This window comes from Ictidomys tridecemlineatus, chromosome 5 (genome assembly GCF_052094955.1).
Source record: "Ictidomys tridecemlineatus isolate mIctTri1 chromosome 5, mIctTri1.hap1, whole genome shotgun sequence".
Taxonomy (NCBI): Eukaryota; Metazoa; Chordata; class Mammalia; order Rodentia; family Sciuridae; genus Ictidomys; species Ictidomys tridecemlineatus.
Window position 1 is genome coordinate 30,738,679 of NC_135481.1, and position 24,452 is coordinate 30,763,130.

Sequence of the window (24,452 nt, forward strand, 5' to 3'; positions counted from 1 at the left end):
ATTTAGAGCCACATGTGATCTATGCAGATGTTCAGTACATTTTCTGAATGGATATGTGGTTGATGGATTAAACCATAAACTGTGATAATTCAGACTTCATGTTGTGCTCCACCTCTGGTTAACCTCTGTTGTATAGGTCAGTGAACTGCCTTAATCTGACATGATATTATGCATGCTAGAATCAGAGGACAGAGTTACATATTCTGACCTATCATATTATGCATGCTAGAATCAGAGGACAGAGTTACATATTCTGACCTATCAAAGGGTTTATTTGGTTCTTTAACAAGTATTTATTACATACTAAGTATGTGTCATCAAGCACTGAGAAGGGATATGCTGATGGATAGGACAGATATGATCCTCAGGCAGTTCAACTTTGTTTTAGTCAGCTTTTTCACTACTGCAACTAAATGACTGAAATAGTACAACTATAGAGAAGGAAAAGTTTACTTGAGGGCTCACAGTTTCAGAGGTCTTAGTCCATGAAGGCAGGCTCCACTCCTCAGGGCTCAAGGTGAGGCTGAACATCATGGTGGGAGAGTGTGGCAGAGGGAAACATCATGATCAGGAAACAGAGAGAATTTCTACTCTACAGATACAAATATATACCCAAAGCCATGCATCAATTCCCAACTCCTCCAGCCACACCCTAACACTTCAGTTACCACCAGTTAATCCCTATCATGGGATTAAATCACTGATTGGGATAAGACTCTTACAACCCAATAATTTCTCCTCTGAACTGTCTTGTACTGTCTTACACATGAGCTTTTGGGGGAACACCTCACATCTAAACCATAACAAATGTTTAGTGTGGGACTAGCAAGTAAGTCAGTAATCATAGTACAATAAGATAAATGGTATAATAGAGAATATACAGTGCACAATAAGAACATTCAGAATGTTTTCCTAAATTGTGTGTATGTGTTTGTGTGCTTTGAAGAAAGGGGATAAAATAGTCAGTGAAAAAAGGGACTTATAGGTTGAGTTGTGATAACAGACATTGGAAGGGGATAGGAAAGAAGCTAGAAGTGACTAGAGATGAAACTAAAAAGATAAAATGGAGTCAGACCATAAAGTGTTTGGACTTGTTTATAAGAGTTATTGAAGTAAAAAAAAGAACCATTAAAGGGTTTAAAGTGCAGAAGTGATTTATGGGTCATTCTTATTAAATTAGCTCCAACTAGTCTGTTTTGCTTTATTACTGAAGTTCCTTTGTCTCTTATCATGTAAAAATATTGCCATGATTTGGTGTGTTGACAGCTTTCTGTTGCTGTGACAAAATGCCTGAGAAAATCAGTTTAAGGGCTGGGGCTATAGCTCAGTGGTAGAGCGCTTGCCTCGTATATGTGAGGCACCGGGTTTGATCCTCAACACCACATAAAAATAAATAAATAAAGATATTGTGTCCGACTACAAATAAAAAAAAAATTTAAATAAAAAGAAAATCAGTTTTAAAGGAGGAAAGATTTATTTTACCTCATGATTTCAGAGGCTCCAATCCATAGTCACTTGGCCCTGTTGGTAGAAGCATGTGGAGGAGGTTACTGCTCACCTCATGGTGGTCAAGAAGCAAAGTGAGGGAGTTAAAGGGGCCAGAATCCCAATTTATTCTTCAAACTGCCCCCCCATACACACTCATGACCTATCTCCTCCAACTAGGCCCCACCCCCTAAAGTTTCCACACCTCCTAATAGTGCCAGGAGATCAGACTCAACACATGAGCTTTTGGGGGACATTTAAGATCAAAACCATAGCACTCGTTTTTGTCTTTCTACCTTTGTTTAAGTATTCTCTTTACTCAGAATACCTTTGTTTTATGTAGCCCTTCCACTCTTTTCACAAGACCCAGTTCAAATTCTATGCCTCCAAGCTTTCCAAATATTCCCAGTTGGTCATTAGACTCTACCACTGCATAATAATTTATTCATATTACAATTTTGTAAGTCATAGATTGATATATAACAAATTATCCAAAACCTCAGTGACTTAAAAGAATAGAGAACTTGCTATTTTTCACAGTTCCTAAGGATTGGGACATTGGGAGTAGTTTAACTGGGTGATTTTTCTCAGAGTTTTTTTTTGTAGGTTACGTCAGCTGGGACTCCAGTTATCTTATATCATTTGAGGGGCAGAAGGCTTCCTCCATGGCTTACCTACATGGTGGGCAAATTGGTACAGGCTATTGGCAGAAGGTCTTAGTTCCTTGTCATGTGTACATCTTTACAGTTCTGCTTGACAGCTGGCTTTCCTCAGAGTGATCTAAAAGATAAAAGATGGAAGCCAAAAAGTCTTTTATGATCAAGCTTCAAAAATCATACATTGTTGGGGCTGGGGTTGTAGCTCAGTGGTAGAGTACTTGCCTAGCTCATGTGAAGCACTGGGTTCAATCCTCAGCACCACATAAAAATAAATAAATAAAATAAAGGTATTATGTCCAACTACTATTAAAAAGAATCATACATTGTTGTATTCAACAACATATTAAGAAGATCATACACGATCACATGTTTTTATCCCAGGGATGAAAGTATGATTTAACATACACAAATCAAAAAATGTAATCCATCACATAAACAGAATTAGGGTCAAAAATCACTTATTCATCTCAATAGATGCAGAGAAAGACTTCAACAAAATTTAGCACCCATTCATGATACAAACACTGAAGAAACTCGGGATAGAAGGAAACTACCTCGTAGAATATATATGAAAAACCCAAATCCAACATCATGATGAATGGGGAAAAACTGAAAGCATTTCCTTTATAATCTGGAATAAGACAAGGATGTCCACTCTTACTGTAGCTATCTAAAATTTAAAACAGTACTAGAAATTTTAGCTGAGCAATTAGGCAAAAGAAGGAAGTAAAAGGGATAAAAATAGGAGAGGAAGAAATCAAGCAATCACTGTTTACTGTGACCTGATCCTATACTTAGAAGATACAAAAAGCTCCACCAAAAGACTGTTAGAGCTAATAAACAAATTTTCCAAAGTAGCAGGTTACAAAATCAACATACAAAAGTCAATAGTTTCCATATAAACCAACAATGAATCTGCTGAGAAAGAAATCAGGAAAAGAATTCCTTTCACAATAATCTCAAAAAAATAAAATAAAATAAACCCACCTAGGAATAAATCTAACCAAGGAAGTAAAAGACCACTATTATGAAAACTTAGAACATTGAAGGAAAAAACTGGAGAAGACACAAGAAGATGGAACGGCCTCCCATGTTCATGAATGAATCAATGCAATTCCTATTAAAATACCACTGACATTCTTCATGGAGCTAGAAAAAATGGTCCTAAAATTCATTTGGAACAATAAAAGATCCAGAATATCCAAAGCAATTCTAAGCCAAAAGCAATGCTGGAGGGATCATAATACATGACTTCAAATTATACTATAGAACTATAATAACAAAACCTGCATGGTACTGGCATAAAAACAGGCATATAAGACCAATGGAACAGAATAGAAGACACAGAGACAAACACATACAGATAAAATCATCTGATCTTTGACAAAGATGCCAAAAGCATACACTGGAGAAAAGAAAGCCTTTTAAACAAATAGTACTGGGGAAATTAGTTATCCATATATAAATGAATGAAACTAGACCTTTATCTCTCACCCTACACAAAACTCAGAATGGATCAAAGACATAGGAATTAGACCAGAAACTATGCAAATCTTTAAAGAAATCATAGGCTCAAAACTCCAACATAGAGGTACAGGCAATGAGTCTCTCAATAGAACTCCCGAAGCTCAGGAAATGATGCCAAGAGTTAATAAATGGGATGGCATCAAACTAAAAAGCTTCTGCACAGCAAAGGAAGAAATTAGGAATGTGAAGAGAGAACCTAGAGAATAGGAGGAAATCTTTGATAGCTACTCTTCTGACAGAGGATTAATATTCAGAACTCAAAAAATTTAACAACAAGAAAACAAATAATTCAATTAATACATGGGCAAATGAACTAAAGAGACACTCAAAAGAAGAAATACAAATAGCCAACAAATATATGAGAAAGTATTCAAAATCATTAGCAACTAGGGAAATGCAGATCAAAACTACACTGAGATTTCATTTCATTCCAGCCAGAATGACAGCCATCAACAGCCAGAATGACAGTCATCAAGAATACAAAGTTGGGCTGGGGATGTGGCTCAAGCGGTAGCGCGCTTGCCTGGCATGCATGCGGCCCGGGTTCGATCCTCAGCACCACATACCAACAAAGATGTTGTGTCCACCGAGAACTAAAATAAATAAATAAATAAATAAAAATTTAAAAAAAAAAGAATACAAAGTTGTGGAGAAAAGATGTGAAGAGGGTATGGAAAAAGAAGAACACTTTTACACGGTTGGGAAAATTCTAAATTAATACAACTAAAATGGAAATCAGTATGGAGGTTCCTCAAAAGACTAGGTATGGAACCACCATGACCCAGCTTAGGTATTTATCCTAATGAATTAAAGTCATCATGCTACAGTGATATATGCAGACCTATGTTTATAGCAGCACAATCCACAGTAGCCAAACTATGGAACCAATCTAAGTGTCTGTTAGTGGATGAATGGATAAATAAAATGTGGTATATATACACAATGGAGTTTTGTTCAGCCATAAAAAAGAATAAAATTATGTAATTTGTAGAAAAATGGATGGAACTCGAGTACATTATGTTAAGCAAAATAAGTCAAATTTAGAAGATCTAAGGTCATATGTTTTCTTTTTTATATCTATTTTTTAGTTGTAGTTGGACACAATATCTTTATTTTATTTATTTATATTTATGTGGTGCTGAGGATCGAACCCAGGGCCTCACACATGCTAGGTGAGCACGCTCTACCACTGAGCCACAATCTCAGTCCCAATATATTTTCTTTCACACATGGAAAGGAAAAGAAGAGGAAAAAGGAAAAGAAAGGTGAGGGGGCATCTCATGAAAATTGAAGGGAGATCACCAGAGTAGAGGAAAGGATAAAGGTGAGAGATATGACAGGCAATGACTCTCTCAATAGGACTCTAGAAGCTCAGGAAATGATGCAAGAGTTAATAAATGGGGAAAAGGGTATTAATACTGGCCAATTTATATTGTTATATTGTAGGCATGCATGAATATGTAACAACAAATGCTACCGCTATATACAACTATAATATACCAAAAAAACATGAATAAAAGAAAATAAGTTATACATTGTCATTTCTACAATATCCCAACTACACAGGTCAAATCTATTCATTGTGAAAGTGTCTAAATCAAAGTGAGGGTACCACCTGTAAGAAACACTGAGAGTCCTAAAGAGACTGGCAAATAGTAATTATAACATTCATCTTCTTTATGAGTTAAACTTGCATCTATCTCTATCCCACTAAATCAGTCCTTTTTTTAAGAGAGAGAGAGAGAGAGAGAGAGAGAGAGAGAGAGAGAGAGAATTTTAATATTTATTTTTTAGTTATTGGCGGACACAACATCTTTGTTTTTGTATGTGGTGCTGAGGATCAAACCCGGGCCGCACGCATGCCAGGTGATCGAGCTACTGCTTGAGCCACATCCCCAGCCCTAAATCAGTCCTTTATCTTTTTTTTATACTATTGCCCCCACCCATGAAGTATTTTTAGATGTGTTATTCCTAATTGAAATCTGCCCCATGAAATTTTAATGCCACTGTGTATTAGTCAGTTGTTCATTGCTATAAGGATACATGAATCATCCTACTTATGAGGAAAAAGTTTTATTTAGTTCACAACTTTTTGTTTTGCTTTGATTTTGGTGCTAGAGATTGAATCAGAGCTTTGTACATGCTAAGCATGCATTCTACCACTGAGCTATACTCCTAGCCCTTAGGTCAGTCTTGCAGATTCAAGGTCAGGGCACGGGCATTAGCTCTACTCTGGCACTTTTAACTGCATCACATCGTGGCAGATGACAACAGCAGAAGCACATTCAGAATCAAGATATAACACAGAGGAAGCCAGAGAGACCAACTCAAGAATTGCACTTGGGCTTTTTTAACAATTCCCTCTTTCAATAACTCATTCCAGGAAACCAGTAGTCCCTGAAGGCAGTGCCCCCAATGACCTAAGAACCTACAACTAAGTTCCATCTCTTTTCAAATTTTTTTTTCTTAGTTGTAGATGAACACAATACCTTCATTTTAATTGTTTATTTTTATGTGGTGCTGAGGAGTGAACGCAGTGCCTTACACATGCTAGGTAAGCGCTCTACTATTGAGATACAACCCTAGGCTCCATTTCTTAAAGGTTCCACCTATCAATATTGCCACTCTAAGGACCAAGAGTACAAAAATACTTTGTTTCCCAACACACCGTTGGGGGACAAACCACATCCAACCCTGTGTGTTTGTATACTGTATGTTTGCTTATGTGCTATGTGTCTATCTGTGTTTTATATGTTTAGAGTGATATTATTTTTACTTCCTTGAATGTAGTACCACCCCTTTGAGGTTGAGAATTCATGAACTAGACTGAGAGTTAAAAATCCAAGAGAGTTGGTTCTGTACCATGCCTTTCCATCTCTTTATTCTCACAGCACTTTTCTTAGGGCTTTAACCAGAAGACAGTAGTAAGTGTTTCTTGAGCTGTATTGTAAATAATTGGGCAAGGACAGGAAGGAGAATGAGTATGTGATACAAGGAGAGTGGAAAATAGACATGTTGTTGACAAAATGGAAATAGAGCCCCAAGGGCAAAGAATTGTGAGGAAAGAATAAACATTTTATTAAAACATTTAATAAACATTTTCTGAAATACTGAATTTATCAGTTTGCCACTGAACATTGACTATAACTGTTCATAACATATCTTTAGGCACTGAATACATATTTTTTTGTGAATAAATTCATTCTTCAGAATGTTTGCTGGCCAACACATAAAATTCAAGACTATCTGCTTACCTGAAAATTAGGAAATTTATTTGGATTAGTTCAATTATGGATAAATCCTGTTCTTCATTTCCAACTTTTTTTTTTTTTTTTTTTTTTTTTTAGTTATCGGCAGCGGACACAACATTTTTTGTTTGTACGTGGTGCTGAGGATTGATCCCCCAGGCTGCACGCATGCCAGGCGAGCGCGCTACCACTTGAGTCACATCCCCAGCCCCCTCATTTCCAACTTTAAACCCTACAATTTATTAGAGTTCTGGAAACTGTCAAAGAGCTCACCTTGTTTCACTTCTACATCATTCAAGACAGGAGTGAAGCATTTTTTGTAGGCACAAAAAAGTTAAGAGTTGTAAAGTTCCAGGGAAACAAAGTACTCTTATTTTTTTTAAAATGGTTTTTAGTTGTCAATGGACTTTTATTTTGTTTATTTATATATGGTGCTGAGAATTGAACCCAGTGCCTCACACATGCTAGGCCAGCACTGTGCCACTGAGCCACAACTCCAGCCCCTCCCCCCTTATTGTCTTTTGATTTTCTGGTTTGGTTGTCTCCACCTTCTAGATTATAAATCCCTAAAGACAGGAAATGTGTAGGCCTGGTTGAAATCTGGAAGATAAACATTTATTGAATGCATGTTTAATTAGTCAAGATCCTTGCCCCAAGGGGCTGGCAATCTAATGTGACACATATATTAAAACATTTTAAAGCCTTGGTCCTGCTAGACCTGCCAGATGAAAAAGGAATACCCGATACCTGAAGATTGCCAGAAGATTGTTTACAAGCACAGTCAAAGCTTGCTAGGGAAACAGTGGTTGGATCAGTTTTGTTGGAGAAAAGATCCTGCTATAGTGAACAGTACGTCATAATGTTTGAGAGGTAATAATTATGCAGCATGAAAAAAACCAGACCCCCCAACAAACATGTGCATTGTGTGACGCCCGTATATAAAACTTGAACATGTGCTAACTAATCTGTGGTGACTGAAAACAGGTCAGTGTAATTGGTTCTCCCTATCCATGAGTTCAACATCTGTGTATTTAACCAGAGAATGAAAAATACTTGGGGGAAAAAATCACATCTGTATTGAACATGTAGAGACTAATAAGAAAAAATCTTATTACTATTCTCTAAGAAATACAGTTTAACAATTATTAACACAACATTTACATTCTACTACATAATAGATTAAGGATAATTTAAAGTATATGTGAGGACAGGGGTCGTGCTCAGAGGTAGAGCACTCACCTACCATGTGTGAGGCACTGGGTTCAATCCTCAGCACCACATAAAAATAAAAAATATTGTGTTTGTCTATAACTAAAAAATAAATATTTAAAAAAGAGTTTAAAAAATAAAGTATATGTGAACATGTATGTATGTTATATGCAAAAACTACACCATTTTATAAGGGACTTGACATCTGCTGATTTTAATATGGGTAGGGGGAATCCTGGAATCAAAGTCCAGAGGGCACCAAGAGACAACTCCAATTGCTAAGGGACTTGATAGGGAGTGACAGGATGAAATGGCTACAAAAGGTGGCGAGAAACTTGAGGATGATGAATATGTTCACTATTTTGATTGGGGTAATGGTTTATCTCATGGGTGTATACATAGGTCAAAACTTATCAAATTGTATATTTAAATATGCTTAGATTATCTTGTCAATCATTCTTCAATAAAACTTTTTTAAAAAGAGATAAACCAGGCCTGGTTGGGCAGGTCTGTAATTCCCAGCGGTTCCAGAGCCTGAGGCAGGAGGATCACAAGTTTGAGGCCAGCCTCAACAATTTACCAATGCCTTAAGCAATTTAGCAAGACCATGTCTCAAAAAAATTAAAAAGGGATGGAGTTGTGGCTCAGTGATTAAGTGCTCCTGAGTTCAACTCCTGGTACAAAAAAAAAAAAAAAAGAAAGAAAGAAAAAGAAAAAGAGAGAAAGGAATGAAGGAAGGAAGGAAGAAAGAGATAAGACAGAGAGGGATGAGGGTCTTATTGAGGAACCCCTTAAGTCTCTGGGAGCAGAAAGTCGAAGTGTGTAAAGCAGTTTTAAGGAAATTAAACTGATTGTGGTCTTCCTAGTGTATAGGGAAGAATAGCATTTAGTGAGCGATCAATAATAACCAAAGCAGACTGGTGAGATAGCAAAGGAAATGGCAAGACAGGCTTGTATCCGACCGGGTAACGACTCTACAGTCTCTGCTTGAGAAGGTGTGTGGTGCATGCATGTCTGTGGGTGGTATCTTTGGGAGGGAAACGGATGGCCCCATAATTAATCCCGAAAAAATTCGTATAGGCAGAAATAGGGAAATCTAAAGAAAGAATGTGATTTAGGGAAAGATGATTCTGCATTTTGGACGAGGAGAAAGTAGTATCAGAAACCTTGACCCTTTCTGAGGCACAGAGAGGGGTTCGGGAAGCTTTAGTTTGCTTGAGCGTGCAGGCAGAAGCCAAGTGGGTTCCTGGAGGTGACACCACTCCGTAGCTCCAGGTTGGATCCCGGGGAGGCCTGGAACCTTAACCTGCTTCCTCAAATTCCAACCCGGGAGCTAGGGCAGACCCGCCGACGCACCTATTGGAGAGCTAGGGAGAAAGCTCCCGGAGCCAGGAGACCACGGGCGGCGAGGCTGACGATGCTCGCGCCCGGCGAGCGCGCTCCGCGCACGGAGGGGGCCTGGGAACGCGGGAGCGCGCGCCCTTCACGTGACCCGATCCGCGGGCGGCGACGCACACGACGCGCCCCTCACGTGGTCTGTCTTCAGCCCCGTCGCCGGCGGAGGCGGGCGCGGGCGCGTCCCTGTGGCCAGTCATCCGGCGGAGTTGGTCGCACAATTATGAAAGACTCGACTTCTGCTGCTAGCGCTGGAGCTGAGTTAGTTCTGAGAAGGTTTCCCTGGGCTGTCCTTGTCCGGCGGCCTCTGCTGCCGCCTCCGGAGACGCTTCCCGATAGATGGCTACAGGCCGCGGAGGAGGAGGAGGTGGAGTTGCTGCCCTTCCGGAGTCTGCCCCGTGAGGAGAATGGTACTGGACCCACTCAGGCCCGGGTGGGGAAGGGAAGGGAAGGACCTGGTGGGCAAGTGTGTGGGAGAGCCGCGTTCCCTGGGGCGAAGGACCCTCGAATTGCCGCTAGGCTTCGGAGTTGCCCCGGCGGGACTGCTGTGTTGTTCGTTCGAGGGTGAGGGGCGGGAGGCAAGGTAGCAAGGTCTGGCGCGACTTCTCATCGAGGGAATCCCCTGAGGTGAGGCCGGCTCCCGCGAGAGCCTCTCGAGGCGACAGAGGCGCGATCCGGGGACTACCTGGCCGCTCTGAGCTGCTCTGAGCGGCTCTGAGCTGGAGTGAGCTCAGCGGCCGCAGCGCGCCAGACGCAGCGGTCTGCCGCCAAGCTCCGCATCTCCCGGGAGCGCGGTCCTCCTGGCGCCAGTTGCTGGCAGATAAGGGAGCCAAAAGCTCTGCTAAAGTTCAACATGGAAAAGGAGGGAGGGCTGGGAGGGAACAAAAAGGGTAGAGGACACGAGTTTGGAGCTGTGCCTTGTTTGCTGTGCAGTGGATACTCTACAGGTACATTTTGTATTTTGGAGCCCGAAGGTTGACGCTGTTGACTGTACGTTTGGCTTAGAATATTCTTTAGCAAGAATTAAAGGTCTCTAGGGTGGGGAACGCTACTGTGGGTACTGAGGCAGTGTGCTGTTAGGATTTAAGTTGAACTATCTCATCTGTTGCCCTAGAGAGGGGTCTAGGCTGAAGGGGCATAGTGGAGGGAGGGGGAGAGGCAGGCGGTGCATTGTAGCTTTTGATAAAGCTTTTTTATTAAGACCAGGAACCGAATTCAAAGATTTCTTACAAAGAAAGTCTTTCAGATGAGGGACTTAAACAGCAGGGTAGGGATTTCTGGTCAGTTCTTTTAACTTGATAGACTTTATGCAAACAGTTCTTTCTCTGCTGAAGTCTGGCAGGTTTTCTTTGCTCTAGCAGCAAATTTCAAGTGGCTTATCAAAGTTAAACCAGGTTTTTGCTTATAGCACGAGTTTAGTTCTACTGTGAACAAATAGTGCGTCTTTCACTATGTTCCACCGTCTTTGATAGTGTAAAGCCAATAAAAACGTCATCTCACCCTTTTCCTGTTTCTTAAAAGAAGGGTTTAAATCTCTTTACCTGAACTAAAATTTTGAATTTATTACTTAAAAGGATTTAAGGGAGTCTTTTAAGGAGAGTTGAATCAAAGGGACTTGTTTAAAAATAGCAAGTTGTTAATACTTTTAAGTGACATGTCTAGTTTTCTTTTTTAGATGGTAAATAGCACAGATTTGAACCTATTAGCTTAGTATTTTAAAATATTTCGTGTATTAAAGATGTTAGAAAATAGAAATGAAGATGCTTCATCTACAAAGCCATTCATTGTTTTCTGAAAGACTTATGATTTATTTTTTAGTTTTAGGTGGACACAATATCTTTATTTTATTTTTATGTGGTTCTGAGGATCGAACCGAGTGCCTCACACATGCTATGTGAGCGTGCTGCCACTTGAGCCACAACCCCAGCCTCTTAAATCCAGTCTTTCACATTAATATCTTGCTACCTATGTACTTCAAAACTTAGCCTTCAGAAACTAAGATGTGGTCTCTAGTTTCTCCTGTTTCTCTTGCCTTTCTGTTTAGATTCTTTTTATTAGCAGATAAGCTCCCCCAAATGATTTGTTTACAAAGATTATTCAACATATATGGCACATAGTATGAAGTTAGTATTGGTTGAACATGCTGTTAATAAACCTGTTGATTCTGTAGGGAAAACAGTCTCACTTTAAAATTTAAATTGAATTTTATTTTATTTTTTACACTACTTAAGTCTTGACTGCTATTGAGTTATGGAATTTTTTGGGTGGGGGTGATTTTGGGGATTGAACTCAGGGTACTGAACCACTGAGCCACATCCCCAGCCCTATTTTGTATTATTTAGAGACAGGGTCTCACTGAGTTGCCTAGGGCCTGGCTTTTGCTGAGGCTTGCTTTGAACTCATGATACTCCTGCCTCAGCCTCCCAGCTGCTGGGATTACAGGCTTGAGCCACAGGGCATGGTTGAATTATGGGATTTTTGGTACTGTTTCCAGTTAAGTTAGGATGGAACCTGAGGATAACCTCAAACTGGGATACTTTATTCAATGATGATAATTTGTTTAGCTTCCTCAACTTTTTGATCAACACTTGAATGTAAAAGTCCACTAAATACATTGTACCTACAATGTATAATTCTAAACAGTTATTTAAGGGATTTGCTTCTGGTAATCAGTTTCTACTTGGACACCAAAAGAAATTGTATAAATATTTTCTGGGTTTTACAACTTAGATGCCCTTCAGTAGATGAGTAGATTAAAAATGTGGCATATATACACAATAGAATATTACTCAGCAATAAAAGAGAATAAAATCATGGCATTTGCAGGTAAATGGGTGGAGTTAGAGAAGATAATGCTAAGAGAAGTTAGTCAATCCCCAGAAATCAAATGCCAAATGTTTTCTTTGATATAAGGAGGCTGATTCATAATAGGATAGGGAGAAGGAGCATGGGAGGAATAGATGAACTCTAGATAGGATAGAGGGGTTGGAGGGGAAGGGAAGATGCATGGGGTAATTAATGATGGTGGAATGTGATTATCATTACTATCCAAAGTACATGTATGAAGACATGAATTGCTGTGAATATACTATGTATGCAACCAGAGATATAAAAAATTGTGCTGTATATGTGTAATAAGAATTGTAATGCATTCTGCTGTCACTTATAAATAAAAAAAAATTACATAAAAAATGTTTTCTGGGTTTTAAAAAGCCAACTGACTGAACAACAACAGAAAACAAACAAAATACCAAGAAACACAAGTTGGAAAAAATGGAGTTAGAAGTTGGGAGAGGTGGTGCTCATGCACACCTACAATCCCAGCTACTTGGGAAGCTGAGGCAGGAGGATCACAAGTTCCAGGCTGGCCTAGACAATGATGGTAGGACCCTGACTTAAAGTTTTTCAAAAGTTGGGGGATTGGAGATGTAGCTTAGTATCTATAGTGCTTGCTCTACGTGTGTGAAGCCCTGGGTTAAATTCCCAGTACCACAAACAACAACAAAACTGGAGTGGAATCAGATTTTGTGGAAAACTAACCCCCAATTTTTGTTTTATTCAGTTGGCAACAAATCACTTATTTAATAATATAGTCCAAACACTGTGAAAGGCACTGGAGTGGGAAAGATATGTTAGACAAGACAACTTTTAAACAGCTTACATTCTAGAAATTTGTAAAAGATCAACTTGTCTGATGGAAGATGGATCATTACTTCATAAAGCATGTATTTAGTATCTACTATGTTTCACGTATTGTGATACTTAGTAATCTTGAAAGGCAATATAAATATGCAAAAACAAAAGAATATGATACTTTTGCTTGAATTACTGGGACAGGGAATCAGGGAAAGGAAAAGTCTGAGTACACTTGCAAAAGGAACTAGTGGTAGAGGTGAGTCTTAAAAGAGTTAATAAAAAGTAGAAATTAACCTAAAAATAGATGTGTCAGAAAACTGACCTTTATAAGAACAGAACATCCTTATTATTATTTTTTTTTCTGGGAACTCTTGTACAAAACTGTACATGAGTGAAGTAAGGGAAGATGTGGAGTACCAGTAATGCTATTACAGATAGGCAAGACCAGATTTCTGAAGGTGATATGTATCATGCATAGGGTTTTGGATTTTTTTTTCTGGATTTTTAAAAAAATGTTGCCATTTTAGTCAACACTATGGAGGATGAATTGATGAACGTAAAAGACACTCATAGAGGAGGCAATTTTAAGACTCTTAAAATATTGAGGGCCTGAAATAATTGGTAGAAGAAAGAAGGAAGAGATTTTGCCCTTCAGGAGTTAAGAGAAGTTGGTCACTTTTGTGGAATAATATCTCTAATTTGTGGGTATAATGTTCATAGTAATCAGCCATAAAATGAAAACATTTAATAATTGAAGTTATTACTTAAAGGATGTAGATGTTATAGTTGAAAACAGTACTTAAAATAATACAAGTAAATTTTTTTTAAAATGGACTATTGAATCAAGCACTTATGAAATTTAAGTTGGAGAGCCCTACCAATTATAGATATTTTGATTTAATTCTCTGATTTTCTAACATTCTAACATGGGAGATTTTAAACATAAAGATTGTGTATATAGTAAAACAAACCACTGTGAATCCTTTGACAAGTTTCAACTGTTAGAGGCATGTGACTTTTGTTTGTTACATTATCCCTCCTTTTCCTCCTTAACTGGATAGTTTTTTGTTTGATGGCATTGGAGATGGAACCCAGGGGCACTGTACTACTGAGCCACATCCCCATCCCATTTTAGTTTTTATTTTGAGATAGGATCTTGCTGAGTTGCCCAAGGTGACCTCGAACTTGTTATCCTCCTGCCTCAGCCTCCTAAATTGCTGGGATTATAGGCATGTTCCACTATACCCATCTCAACTAGATAATTTTAAAGGAAATCATAAACATGTCATTTATAAATACTTCATTGTGTGTATACCTAAAAAGACAGGGACTCCTAACCACAGTACCATTTGCTTGCCTAAAAAGTAATAATTCCTTAGGATTGTTGAACAATCAATGAATATCCCTGACTATCTCATGTTTTATTCCCTTGATATGTTTCATTCAAGATTGAGAATTCTACACTCAGCATTCGGTTGATAACACTTTCAGTCACTGGTACCCCTTTTTTGTTTTGGTCTTGTCATTTGTCATTTAACAGAATAATTATTTGCCCTATAAAATTTCCCACACTTTGGATTTTCTTGAATGCATCCCCATAGTGTCATGCAGCATGTTTCTTCTCTGTATTTACTATGAACTGTTGGTAAATCTCAAGACTTGATCAGATTCTAGTTTCATATTTTGGCAAGATTACTTAATAGGTTTAATAAGTAGTATTCTGTACTTTCTACTGCATCATATTAAGAGGCACTTTTTTCCCCCCCTGTGCTAGGGATTGTACCCAAAGTTAGGCAAATACTCTATCATTGAATCACAGTCCTTTTTTTTTTTCCTTAATTTTTTAGATTGGTAGATTCTTATTGTTCACCACCTATTCTCTCAGTTGTGAAGATCTCTTCAGTCATTCACATAATGCTTTCAGTAGGAGACATTAATTTTTGCCAGCTATACATTATTTCAATTTTGTGTTCTCTTTCACCTTTTTCTTTGAGGAACTTTTCAGCATATAAGTTGCTCACTCTTTTTTTTTTTTTATCTTAAATGATTCCCCACTAATTATCTGTTTTAAATTTGGCCAAACTTAAGTGGGACCAAAATTTTAAAATGTTTGAGAGTAGTGTAGATTATAAGTATCATTTGACTATAGGGATTTTAACCGTCATTTATGTGAACCCATGAAAAGAACTTAGATGGGTATCACTTCTTACTTCTTCTGGGAGCTTTAATATAAAACTACCATATGTAGTTTGGAATGAGTGGAGTGTGGATTGATATGGCAATAATGGAGGGATTTTTAGAAGGCTCTTTGCAGTTATTTGAATCTGACTGAAGTGTTTGACTTGAAGAATTGGACCTCTTCTAGTTTATCTTATAAAAATGATTGACTCTAAAGTAACTACTTTTAGAGATTTTATTAAGTCTTGGTTCAGTTCATTTGGAATTAAAAATTGTTCTGAATCTGTTTAACCTGTTTTTGGTGAATTGTGTTTACTTTTCTATCACTTAGACATTTTAGAATCCTATTAAAGAATTTTGGTATGTGGAGGCAAGCAGTTCTTTGAGGTTGGTAGACTTGTCTCTTGACCTAAGTGTCTTTGCCAGGTCACAGTATCACCTCCGTGCCCTGCCCCCCTTTGAATTTTAAGAAAGGGTCTCACTATGTGGCCTAATTCTGGGCTCAAGTATTCCTCCTGCTTCAGCCTCCCAAATAGCCTCACTGCAGGTATGCACCACAATGCCTGGCTTTAAGTCAGGATTGTTGATGAGCATCGCTGTTAACTTCTCTGTCTACATATGATGATTTTACTTCTACTTGACCTCAGGAGGAATAATAGGATTAAAATCTGTAAAACACTCTTTGTCTTTCCTGTTATCATGTAGACATGTTAATAACTGTGCACCTGCCATACTTTTAGGAAACCTTAGCCTTTGGAAACCCAGCTCCTAATGCAAAGTAAGAAAAAGCTCTTGAGCCAAGCCATATGAGGAGCCTAACAACCTTGAGAACCAGGTTCAGTGGTTGAAAAGTGTGTGCAAAGTGAAATTTAACAGGCTTATTTACCTCTTTTTCTCTGACAACTTGGTAGCACACTAGAAATGATAGAAGGAAAGATCCAAGAAGCAGATTTTGGGGATGAGGGGTACTGGAGATCCAACTCAGGGCACTCGACCACTGAGCCACATCCCCAGTCTTGTTTTATATATTATTTAGAGATAGGGTCTCACTGAGTTGCTTAGCACCTCGCTTTTGCTGAGGCTGGCTTTGAACTCTTGATCCTCCTGCCTCAGCCTCCTGAGCCTCTGGGATTACAGGCATGTGCCACTGTACCAGCTAGAAGCAGATTCTTTATTATAAGGAGACTAGAGAAACATTAATTAGACTTACAAAGCTTGACCTTACTCTTCAGTATATGAATCCATAGTCTTTCTTTTAAGAATTTAATTTACCATATACAATATACAAAAGGCACTCTTGTACAAGAAAAGTATATAGTAGGCCTTAGATAAATTTTTATAGGATTAGCTCGCAGGTATTAGCATTTAACTGTGGTCTTTGTTCTAAATGCTTTACATATATCAATCCTTCAAGAGAATTCTGTGTGTGTGTGTGTGTGTGTGTGTGTGTGTGTGTGTGTGTTTTCTCCTGGGGATCAAACCCAGGGCCTTGAGCCAAACCCCTTGTCCCCTCAAGAATATTCTAAGAAGTTGACACTATCCCCCATTATTTACTAAGGTCACAAAGCTAATAAGTGTCAGACTGGGTGTTGAACTACCAAACTATATAAACTTGGGGTGCATCTTAATATTCAGGGGTATATATGTTCTTAGGATAGATTATTTGCAACTTAGTTATATACATTTTGTTTTGTTAAAGTGTAGACTTACTAGTTGAGGGAATCCTTTGTAGATTGGAAGTCATTAACTAAATAGATTTCTGTAAGGATAGAATTCTTCATTTGGAACTGTGAAAACCTGTCCATTAATGTATCAGTAAAGTATCATCACATGGCAGGAATAGATACTGGGTTGATATTGCCTTATTGACTGTATGAAGATCCAAGTTTTTAAATAGAGATTGCCCTAATATTTTCTTTAGATTTTTCTTTTTCAGATTTATTTTTGTGTTATCACCTGAAAATTTTTGGTGGCTGTTGATCCATTTAGTTCAATAGATTTTATTGCTTTGGCAGGGGGGGAAAAACTCATTTTATCAGGGAAACAGGAGCCAGGAACAAAATGAATTTAAATTGTATCATTTGACTTCCATTCCATAATATTTAAAAGTAAACAACCAGGAGCCAGGAACAAAATGAATTTAAATTGTATCATTTGACTTCCATTCCATAATATTTAAAAGTAAACATATATAATTGAGTTTTTTGGTGGTTGGTTTTTTAAAAATATATATTTAGTTGTAGATGGACAAATACCTTTATTTTATATATTTGTTTTTATGTGGTGCTGAGGATTAAACCCAGTGCCTCAAATATGCTAGGCAAGTGTTTACCACTGCTACAACTCTAGGCCTGGTAGTTGCTTTTTATTAGGGAATTCAGATATATAAATAAACAATGGGAAGATTATAATATAACTCACATACAAATTTAAGAAATGAAATAGTATATATAAAATTGAAATTTCCTGTGTTAAAACCCCATTATATTTTCCACTTTTGTAGACATAACTGTCATACTTAGTTTGGCTATGGTTACCTCCCCTTTTCCTAACCTTTTTCAATTTTCTATTTTGTACCCCAATGCTAACATTTTTGTTTTATGAACTGTACATCTCTCTAAGTTTTCCTTTTTTTTTTTTTTTTTTTTTTTTTACTTTTTTTGGTAAATTTGTTAATTTATTTGGGTTGTTGATGCTCACTGTCGTTGTGTCCGTCGTTCCCCCCCACCATGGTGCGGGATATTACACCCAAGGCAAGCTACTAAGCTGGCACTCTACCATCTATAGTGATGTCCCTATTCCTTATTTTTTAAATTTCTTTTTTTTTTTTCTTAATGCAATACTGGAAACCGAATGCAGGATTCCTTTTCCACTGAGCTTCAACACCAGCACTTTTTTTTTTTCTTTTTTTTTTACAGAGTCTTACTAAATTGCCAAGGGTTGCATGGAATTTGTGATCCTCCTGCTTCAATCTCCTGAGTAGTGGTGACTGCAGACATGTATCACCATTCTTAACCCTGATTCTATATTTTAGTGTGATCATATATCAGTATTTTCTTTATGTGATTTTTGGTCATAAAGTTCTTCGTCTTTTTTTTTTTTTTAGTAGAAGTTTTAAAGTTTCGCTTTTCATATTGTGACTTTAATCCATCTGGTACTAATTTTTTAAAAATTTAGTGTGGTGGGGCTGTGCCAAGGCCAATGTCTCGGCTTGGCACCAGAATCACGAGGCACTCACAGCTTTGTAGGTTCAAACAGCAATTCTTTATTCCAGCTCTCACACCGCCTCCACACAGGTCCAGGGGCAAACACGTTCTGCCGTCTCCCGCACCAACAACCTACTCCACGAGGCTCTCTCCAAATCCCATTTTAATCTCAGGAGAACTCAACGGGAACAAGCAGCAGGAACACCCTAATCCCGGCAATAATCTTCAACCGCCAACTTCCCTAAAACCCATTATCTTAAACTGGCAACGCCTTAAACTCAAGGAGCCGGTTACTTCCTCAAACCTGATCAGCTCTAAACCCGAATCCGCCTTGGTCCTTGAGCAAGGTCACCTTATTAAAGCATGCATGCAATGTTCCATCAAATGTCCTCTAAGCAGCATGGGGTACGCTTGGCAAGGAAATTTCGATGCGTCATTCCTACTTGGTAATGGCCCTCAGCAGGGCTGAGATTGTGGCTCAGTGGTAGAGCGCTCTCCTAGCATGTGCGAGACCCTGGGTTCGATACTCAGCACCACATAAAAATAAAATAAAGATATTGTGTCCAATTACAACTAAAAATTTTTTTTAAAAATTAGTGTGGTGGTTCATGTACATATATTGGAGCAGTTCATATTTTCACTGATTTATTTTGCTGTCTCCATCACCAAGTTTCCTTAAATGTGGATTTGTTTCTAAATAAATTTGTTTTCCTGCAACTATTTCTTTTGATTTTTAGCAATCTTACACGTATAGGCAAAATTTATTGACTTAGTATAAGAAATTTAAAATGTTTGATTTTTTTCTGCCATTATACTTAGCTTTTTATCCTAAAAGATGTTTTTAATTCCTTTTCATTCTCCTAATAATTTTTTCATGTTAAAATAAATTATTTTGGGCAAGATTTTCTGTTGACTGAGGAAAAATTATTATTGTTTGGGCTAAATTGAGGTTGATTACTTTGTAGATGTAGTTATTCCCAGACTTAATTATTTCATATCTTGGAGCCCACTGTATGGCATAACAGCAACTGCTCATGGTTCTCTTTATCATACATTTTATACCCCACAAATCTGGGGCATTATTGGTCTATAAACAATCAGGGTAGCAATTCCTTGGAGAAATCAGTAAGAAAAGCAAAGTGAACAGAAAAAAGGTGTAGGAGCCTTTTTACAAGAAAGTCATGGTCTGGATTTGATTCAGTTTAGTTTCTTTGGTATATACGACTCCCCCTTCTCCCCTGGGGTTTGAGCTCAGGGGTGCTTTAACCATTGAGCTACATCTCCAGTCTTTTTCATTTTTTATTTTGAGATAGGGTCTTACTAAGTTGCTGAGGCTAGCCTTGACTTTTTTGTTTGTTTGCTTGTTTTTTGTTTTTTAGTTGGACACATTATCTTTTTTTTTTTTTTTAATGTGGTGCTGAGGGTCGAGCCTAGTACTCCGCATGTGCTAGGCAAGCACTGAGCCACAACTCCAGCCCCTAACCTTGAACTTTTGATCCTCATGCCTCATAGCCTCTTGAATAGCTGGGATTACAAGTGTGTGCCACTGTGCCCTGCTAATATATATAATTTTTCTGCTAACTGTCATTCTGCAGATTCTTTTTCATAATACCTTAAAAACTCTCTCATAGGGTTCACATCCAGTTAAGACTAAGTGGAATTCTATAGTTAGGCCCATAAGAGTGAGAGAAGAATCAAATGAATTGAACTCTGATAGGAGAAGTCAGAGAATGCCGGTGTGTTTTAGTGTTTTGATTTAGGTAAACCTTATTTTTATCTTTAATTATTTGTGTCATCCTTTCAGGCATATTGATCCATGTACAAATTTATCTCAACTCAATTTTTAAGCCTTTAGTGTCATTTAATTTTTTTAAGCAAATGCATTGTAGTCCAAGCAGACTAGGATAGTCATTAATTAACTTGACTATACCTGAACTCCAAATTCTGTTTTTCCTATAGTGGGCAGCAGAAATATCTATTGAGTTATTTTATTTAGCTGAATGCTTGGGTCTGCCCCGTATATATGTACTAAATTGGCCAGTCAAAGCTTTTGTTTCTGTGACTCCTTTGCAGAAAATTTCCCATCACTTTCTAGTTGCTTTTATCAGCATGAACATAATATTCTGTTTATTCAGATCAGTAAGACTCCAAAATTTTTATTAGCATTTTAGGTATTAATTAGGAATACATTAGACTCTATCCTCAGGCAAGAAGCCTTCAAAATCTGGAAATTCACTCAGATTTGTTCCTTTTTTCCAGGTATAGACTCTGTCTAGTTGCTTCTTGCTTTCAGTGCCATTAAGTAGTTATTCTCCTTACCTTTTGTCTATAGAGTTGTGGGGATGTTGGTTAATCTAATAGACCTATCCCTTCATAGCTGCAAGCTCCTTTCTCATTTTAATACATAGAATCACAGAATGTATTTGGCTGTAAAAAATAGATCAATTTCCACGTTACCTTGAAGTATAATTTTTTAGGAATCTTAATTTTTATCCCTCAGCTTTTGCTAGCAGCATCTGCACAGTAGAAGGATATGCTAGTATTAAATTGTTTGGAGTATAGGATGTGGTTAGAAGGTTTATTTATTGTATGTGTTCCCCTTATTGTTGATAGACTGATATGAAAAATTTATAATTTATGGATTTTGTGTGTGAGTACGTACAGGGATTAAACCTGGGGAGTTAAGCACTGGGCCACATCCCCAGCCCTTTTTATGTTTTTATTTTTTTAGTTGTCATTGGGCATTTTATTTATTTATACATGGTGCTGAGAATTGAACCCAGGGCCTCACATGTGCTAGACAAGTGCTCTACCACTGAGACACAATCCCAGCCTTAAGTCCTTATTTTGATATGGGGTCTTGCTGAGTTTTTAGGGCCTCACTAAGTTGCTGAGGCTGACTTTGAACTATGTGCCATTTTGTACTGATTATTTTGTTTAATCTTCTGGGTATTGTGAGGAAGATACTGGTGTATTTTACAGGTAGGGAAACAGTTCAAAAATTTGTGCAAGGTTGCACACATAAGTAACAATAGAGATGATAACTCAGATTAATCCAGCTCCAGAAACTGTACTCTTTAACCACTGAAGATCATAAGAAATCTTTAAGATTCCTTCCTGTGCTAACATTCTGTGGATGTTCAGGTTGAGCATGCCTAATTTAAAAATCTTATATGCTCCAAAACCCCAAACTCTTCTTTCTTTTCATTTTTTTCTTCAGTGCTGGGGATCAAACCCATGGCATTATGCCTGATAGGCAATTGCTTTCTCACAGAGCTATGTCCCTAGCCCCAGAACTCAAAACTTTTTAAAGGTCGATATAACACAATTGGAAAATTTCACACTTGACTTAAGTCACAGTCAAAATGCAGGCATACTAGATATAGTTTATAAATGCCTTTACTCTGTGTTCCTAAGGTATCTGCGGAACACAAATAAATTTTTTGTTTAGACTTGGATTTGCTCTCTAAGATATCTCTTTATGTATATGCACATATTCTAAAATCTGAAAAAAAAATGCAAAAATTCAAGACATGTATGGTCCCATGCATTTTGGATAAGGGATATTCAACCTGTAGTTAGTTTTTACATTACTTGGAACATAGAAGTTTAGGAATTTTCAGATTTGTGTTTGTAGTTTGCCACCTCTTGGTATAATTCAGTAATGCACCCTAGCAAAAGAAGAAAAAAATAGAAAATTAAGAATTTATGTATGTGTTTGTAATCCAGGATGGATTGGGTAACTAATGGCAGAACAGAAACTTAGAATTTCAGAAACCATAAAACTGATTTATCATTGGGTGGGATTTACATCTTTCAGCTGGGATGTTTGAATATTGGGTATATGAAGTCAGTCTTAATGTAACTAGTGAAGGAAGAAAATACTATGTGTGGGGGGAATAGATTTACATTTGGCCATTATATACACTGAGACAGTAAATTCTTGAAATATACAAAACTGATGTATAAAGTAGAAGGAGTGGTAGGAGAGGGTCTTAAAACTTGCTAAAGTTGTATGTCCTTGAGGGCACAAAATTTAGTAAAAATTTGTGGTCATGAGAGTGACATAATTTAAGTGGCTTAGCAAATAGTTTTGCTAAAATTTTGGATGGATTTGCTAATTAGAAACTATTCTTTTAGTTGTCTCCTTACACACTAATCTTTTTTTAAAAAAAATATTTTATTATTTTTTAGTTTTTGGCGGACACACCATCTTTGTTTGTATGTGGTGCTGAGGATCGAACCTGGACCAAACACATGCCAGGCACTACCGCTTGAGCCACATCCCCAGCCCCACACTAATCTTTATAAAGAGAACTCTGATTATTTTTATGTCAAATACTACTTGGAATTTATTTTTCTCTGCTATATAACTCTGTCTTAAGTGAAAATGTCAATGAAAATATTTTTATTTACTGTTAGTAGGAAGATATTAATTATGAAAAATGTGTGCCTGATTCATTGGATAATTGGAATGAATTTTTCAATTAATTAATATTCAGAAGTTTGCAAGCTACTATTTAGAACCTGTGATTTACTGGTATTAGTCTATTTTTGAAGTCTGTTGATTAAATTTCCCCATACCTATGTCCACCCTAGCTTGAGTAATTGCAGTCAGAGATGCTCAGGCAGATAATTGCTGAGAGGCAGAAAAGGAGAAAGGCTTAATGCTGGTTAGCAGTTGTTGGTATTTAACACTACTGTTTAGGAAAGTATGTTAGCCATTCTGTTCTTTTTTGTATTTTCTGTGTTCAGAAAGTTATATAGAGAGTGATCACTTTAGAATTTTCGTTTTGAAAGTAATTCTATTTCTACCCATCAATTTAAGAAAAGATGTAAGAAAGGTGGTATATTTAAAGCATATCTTCAAGTGATTTTGAAATGCTTATTTTAAATATCTCTTAAAAGTTAGAACAAACTATTCTATTAACTGTGTGGCTTTGGACAGTTTTCTAAATTCTGTGTCTAAGTCTTATCTTTAATGTGGGAGTATTAATAGCATCCACTTCATAGGATTGTGAGCACAGAATGAGTAAAGGCATATAAATGCACATAAAATGTTTAGAACAATGCCTGATAACCATATTGTATCTGCTAATTATTTTCTTGTTATATTCACTTTGAGCAAAGGGTTAACAAAACTAACTGACCTTTGATTAACACTCTATTCTTTGACAACTTTGAAAGGATATATTAGTGTCAACTATGATTTTAGGCAACATTTTTAATGTTGCTTGTGGGTAAACTTTGTGAATTGGGAAACTAAATATCTAGTAATAAATGAGACTTTGGATTTCCCTGTGTGCAGTGAGTCCTCTAATTGGACTTATCTCTTGCAGTGACCTTTGGAATCTTTTAGGTTGTTAGAAGAGATAATGGTTTTATAGTTTCATTCATGTTGTTGTAAATGGCAGGATCTCTTCTTTTTGGGAACTTGGGGGTGGATTTACTGGGTTTTAAACTCAAGAGGGCACTCAAACCCTGAGGCACATCTAGCCCTATTTTGTATTTCTTTCTCTCTTTCTTTTTTTAAGGTTGAATACTGTTCTATGGTATTCATAATAATGGTTTTTGATGGTCATGAGGCAAGGGTAAGTCTGTACTTATCTACTCAATGTGTATCTTGTCACCTTGAACTCAAGTGGTCTGCTACATGGTTGATCCAAGAACTCTTACCAAAGAGGAATTTTTTCTTTCATTTTTTGCAGTATTGGGAATTGAACCCAGGGACACTGTACCATTATTATTATTTTATTATTATTTTTTTGAGACAGGGTCTTGTTAAGTTGATAGGCTGGCTTCAAAGTGGTTATCCTGCTTATCTCATCCTCCTTAATCACTGGGATTACAGAAATGTGCCACCATGTGCCACAGTGAGACAAAGAAGAACATTTCCTGTATTGTTGGCA

The 24,452-nt window shown here is 37.4% G+C and overlaps 1 protein-coding gene and 1 long non-coding RNA gene across 3 annotated transcripts in view; one reads left to right on the forward strand and one right to left on the reverse strand.

The window, feature by feature from the left end:
* Nucleotides 1-1,470: 1,470 nt before the first annotated feature.
* Nucleotides 1,471-9,802, reverse strand: LOC144377742 (uncharacterized). The gene is made up of 3 exons (XR_013438785.1): nt 9,485-9,802; nt 2,160-2,265; nt 1,471-1,521 (listed from the first exon to the last, which is right to left on the reverse strand). It is a non-coding gene; the product is annotated as an uncharacterized LOC144377742 (long non-coding RNA).
* The window catches only part of Trpm7 (transient receptor potential cation channel subfamily M member 7), a 103,922-nt gene continuing 89,269 nt past the window's right edge, over nt 9,800-24,452 (forward strand). For both annotated transcript variants that reach the window (XM_078049626.1, XM_078049627.1), the window contains exon 1: nt 9,800-9,933. In XM_078049626.1, the coding sequence (XP_077905752.1) occupies nt 9,931-9,933 (3 nt within the window). In that variant the 5' untranslated portion in view covers nt 9,800-9,930. The remainder of the gene's footprint in view (nt 9,934-24,452) is intronic.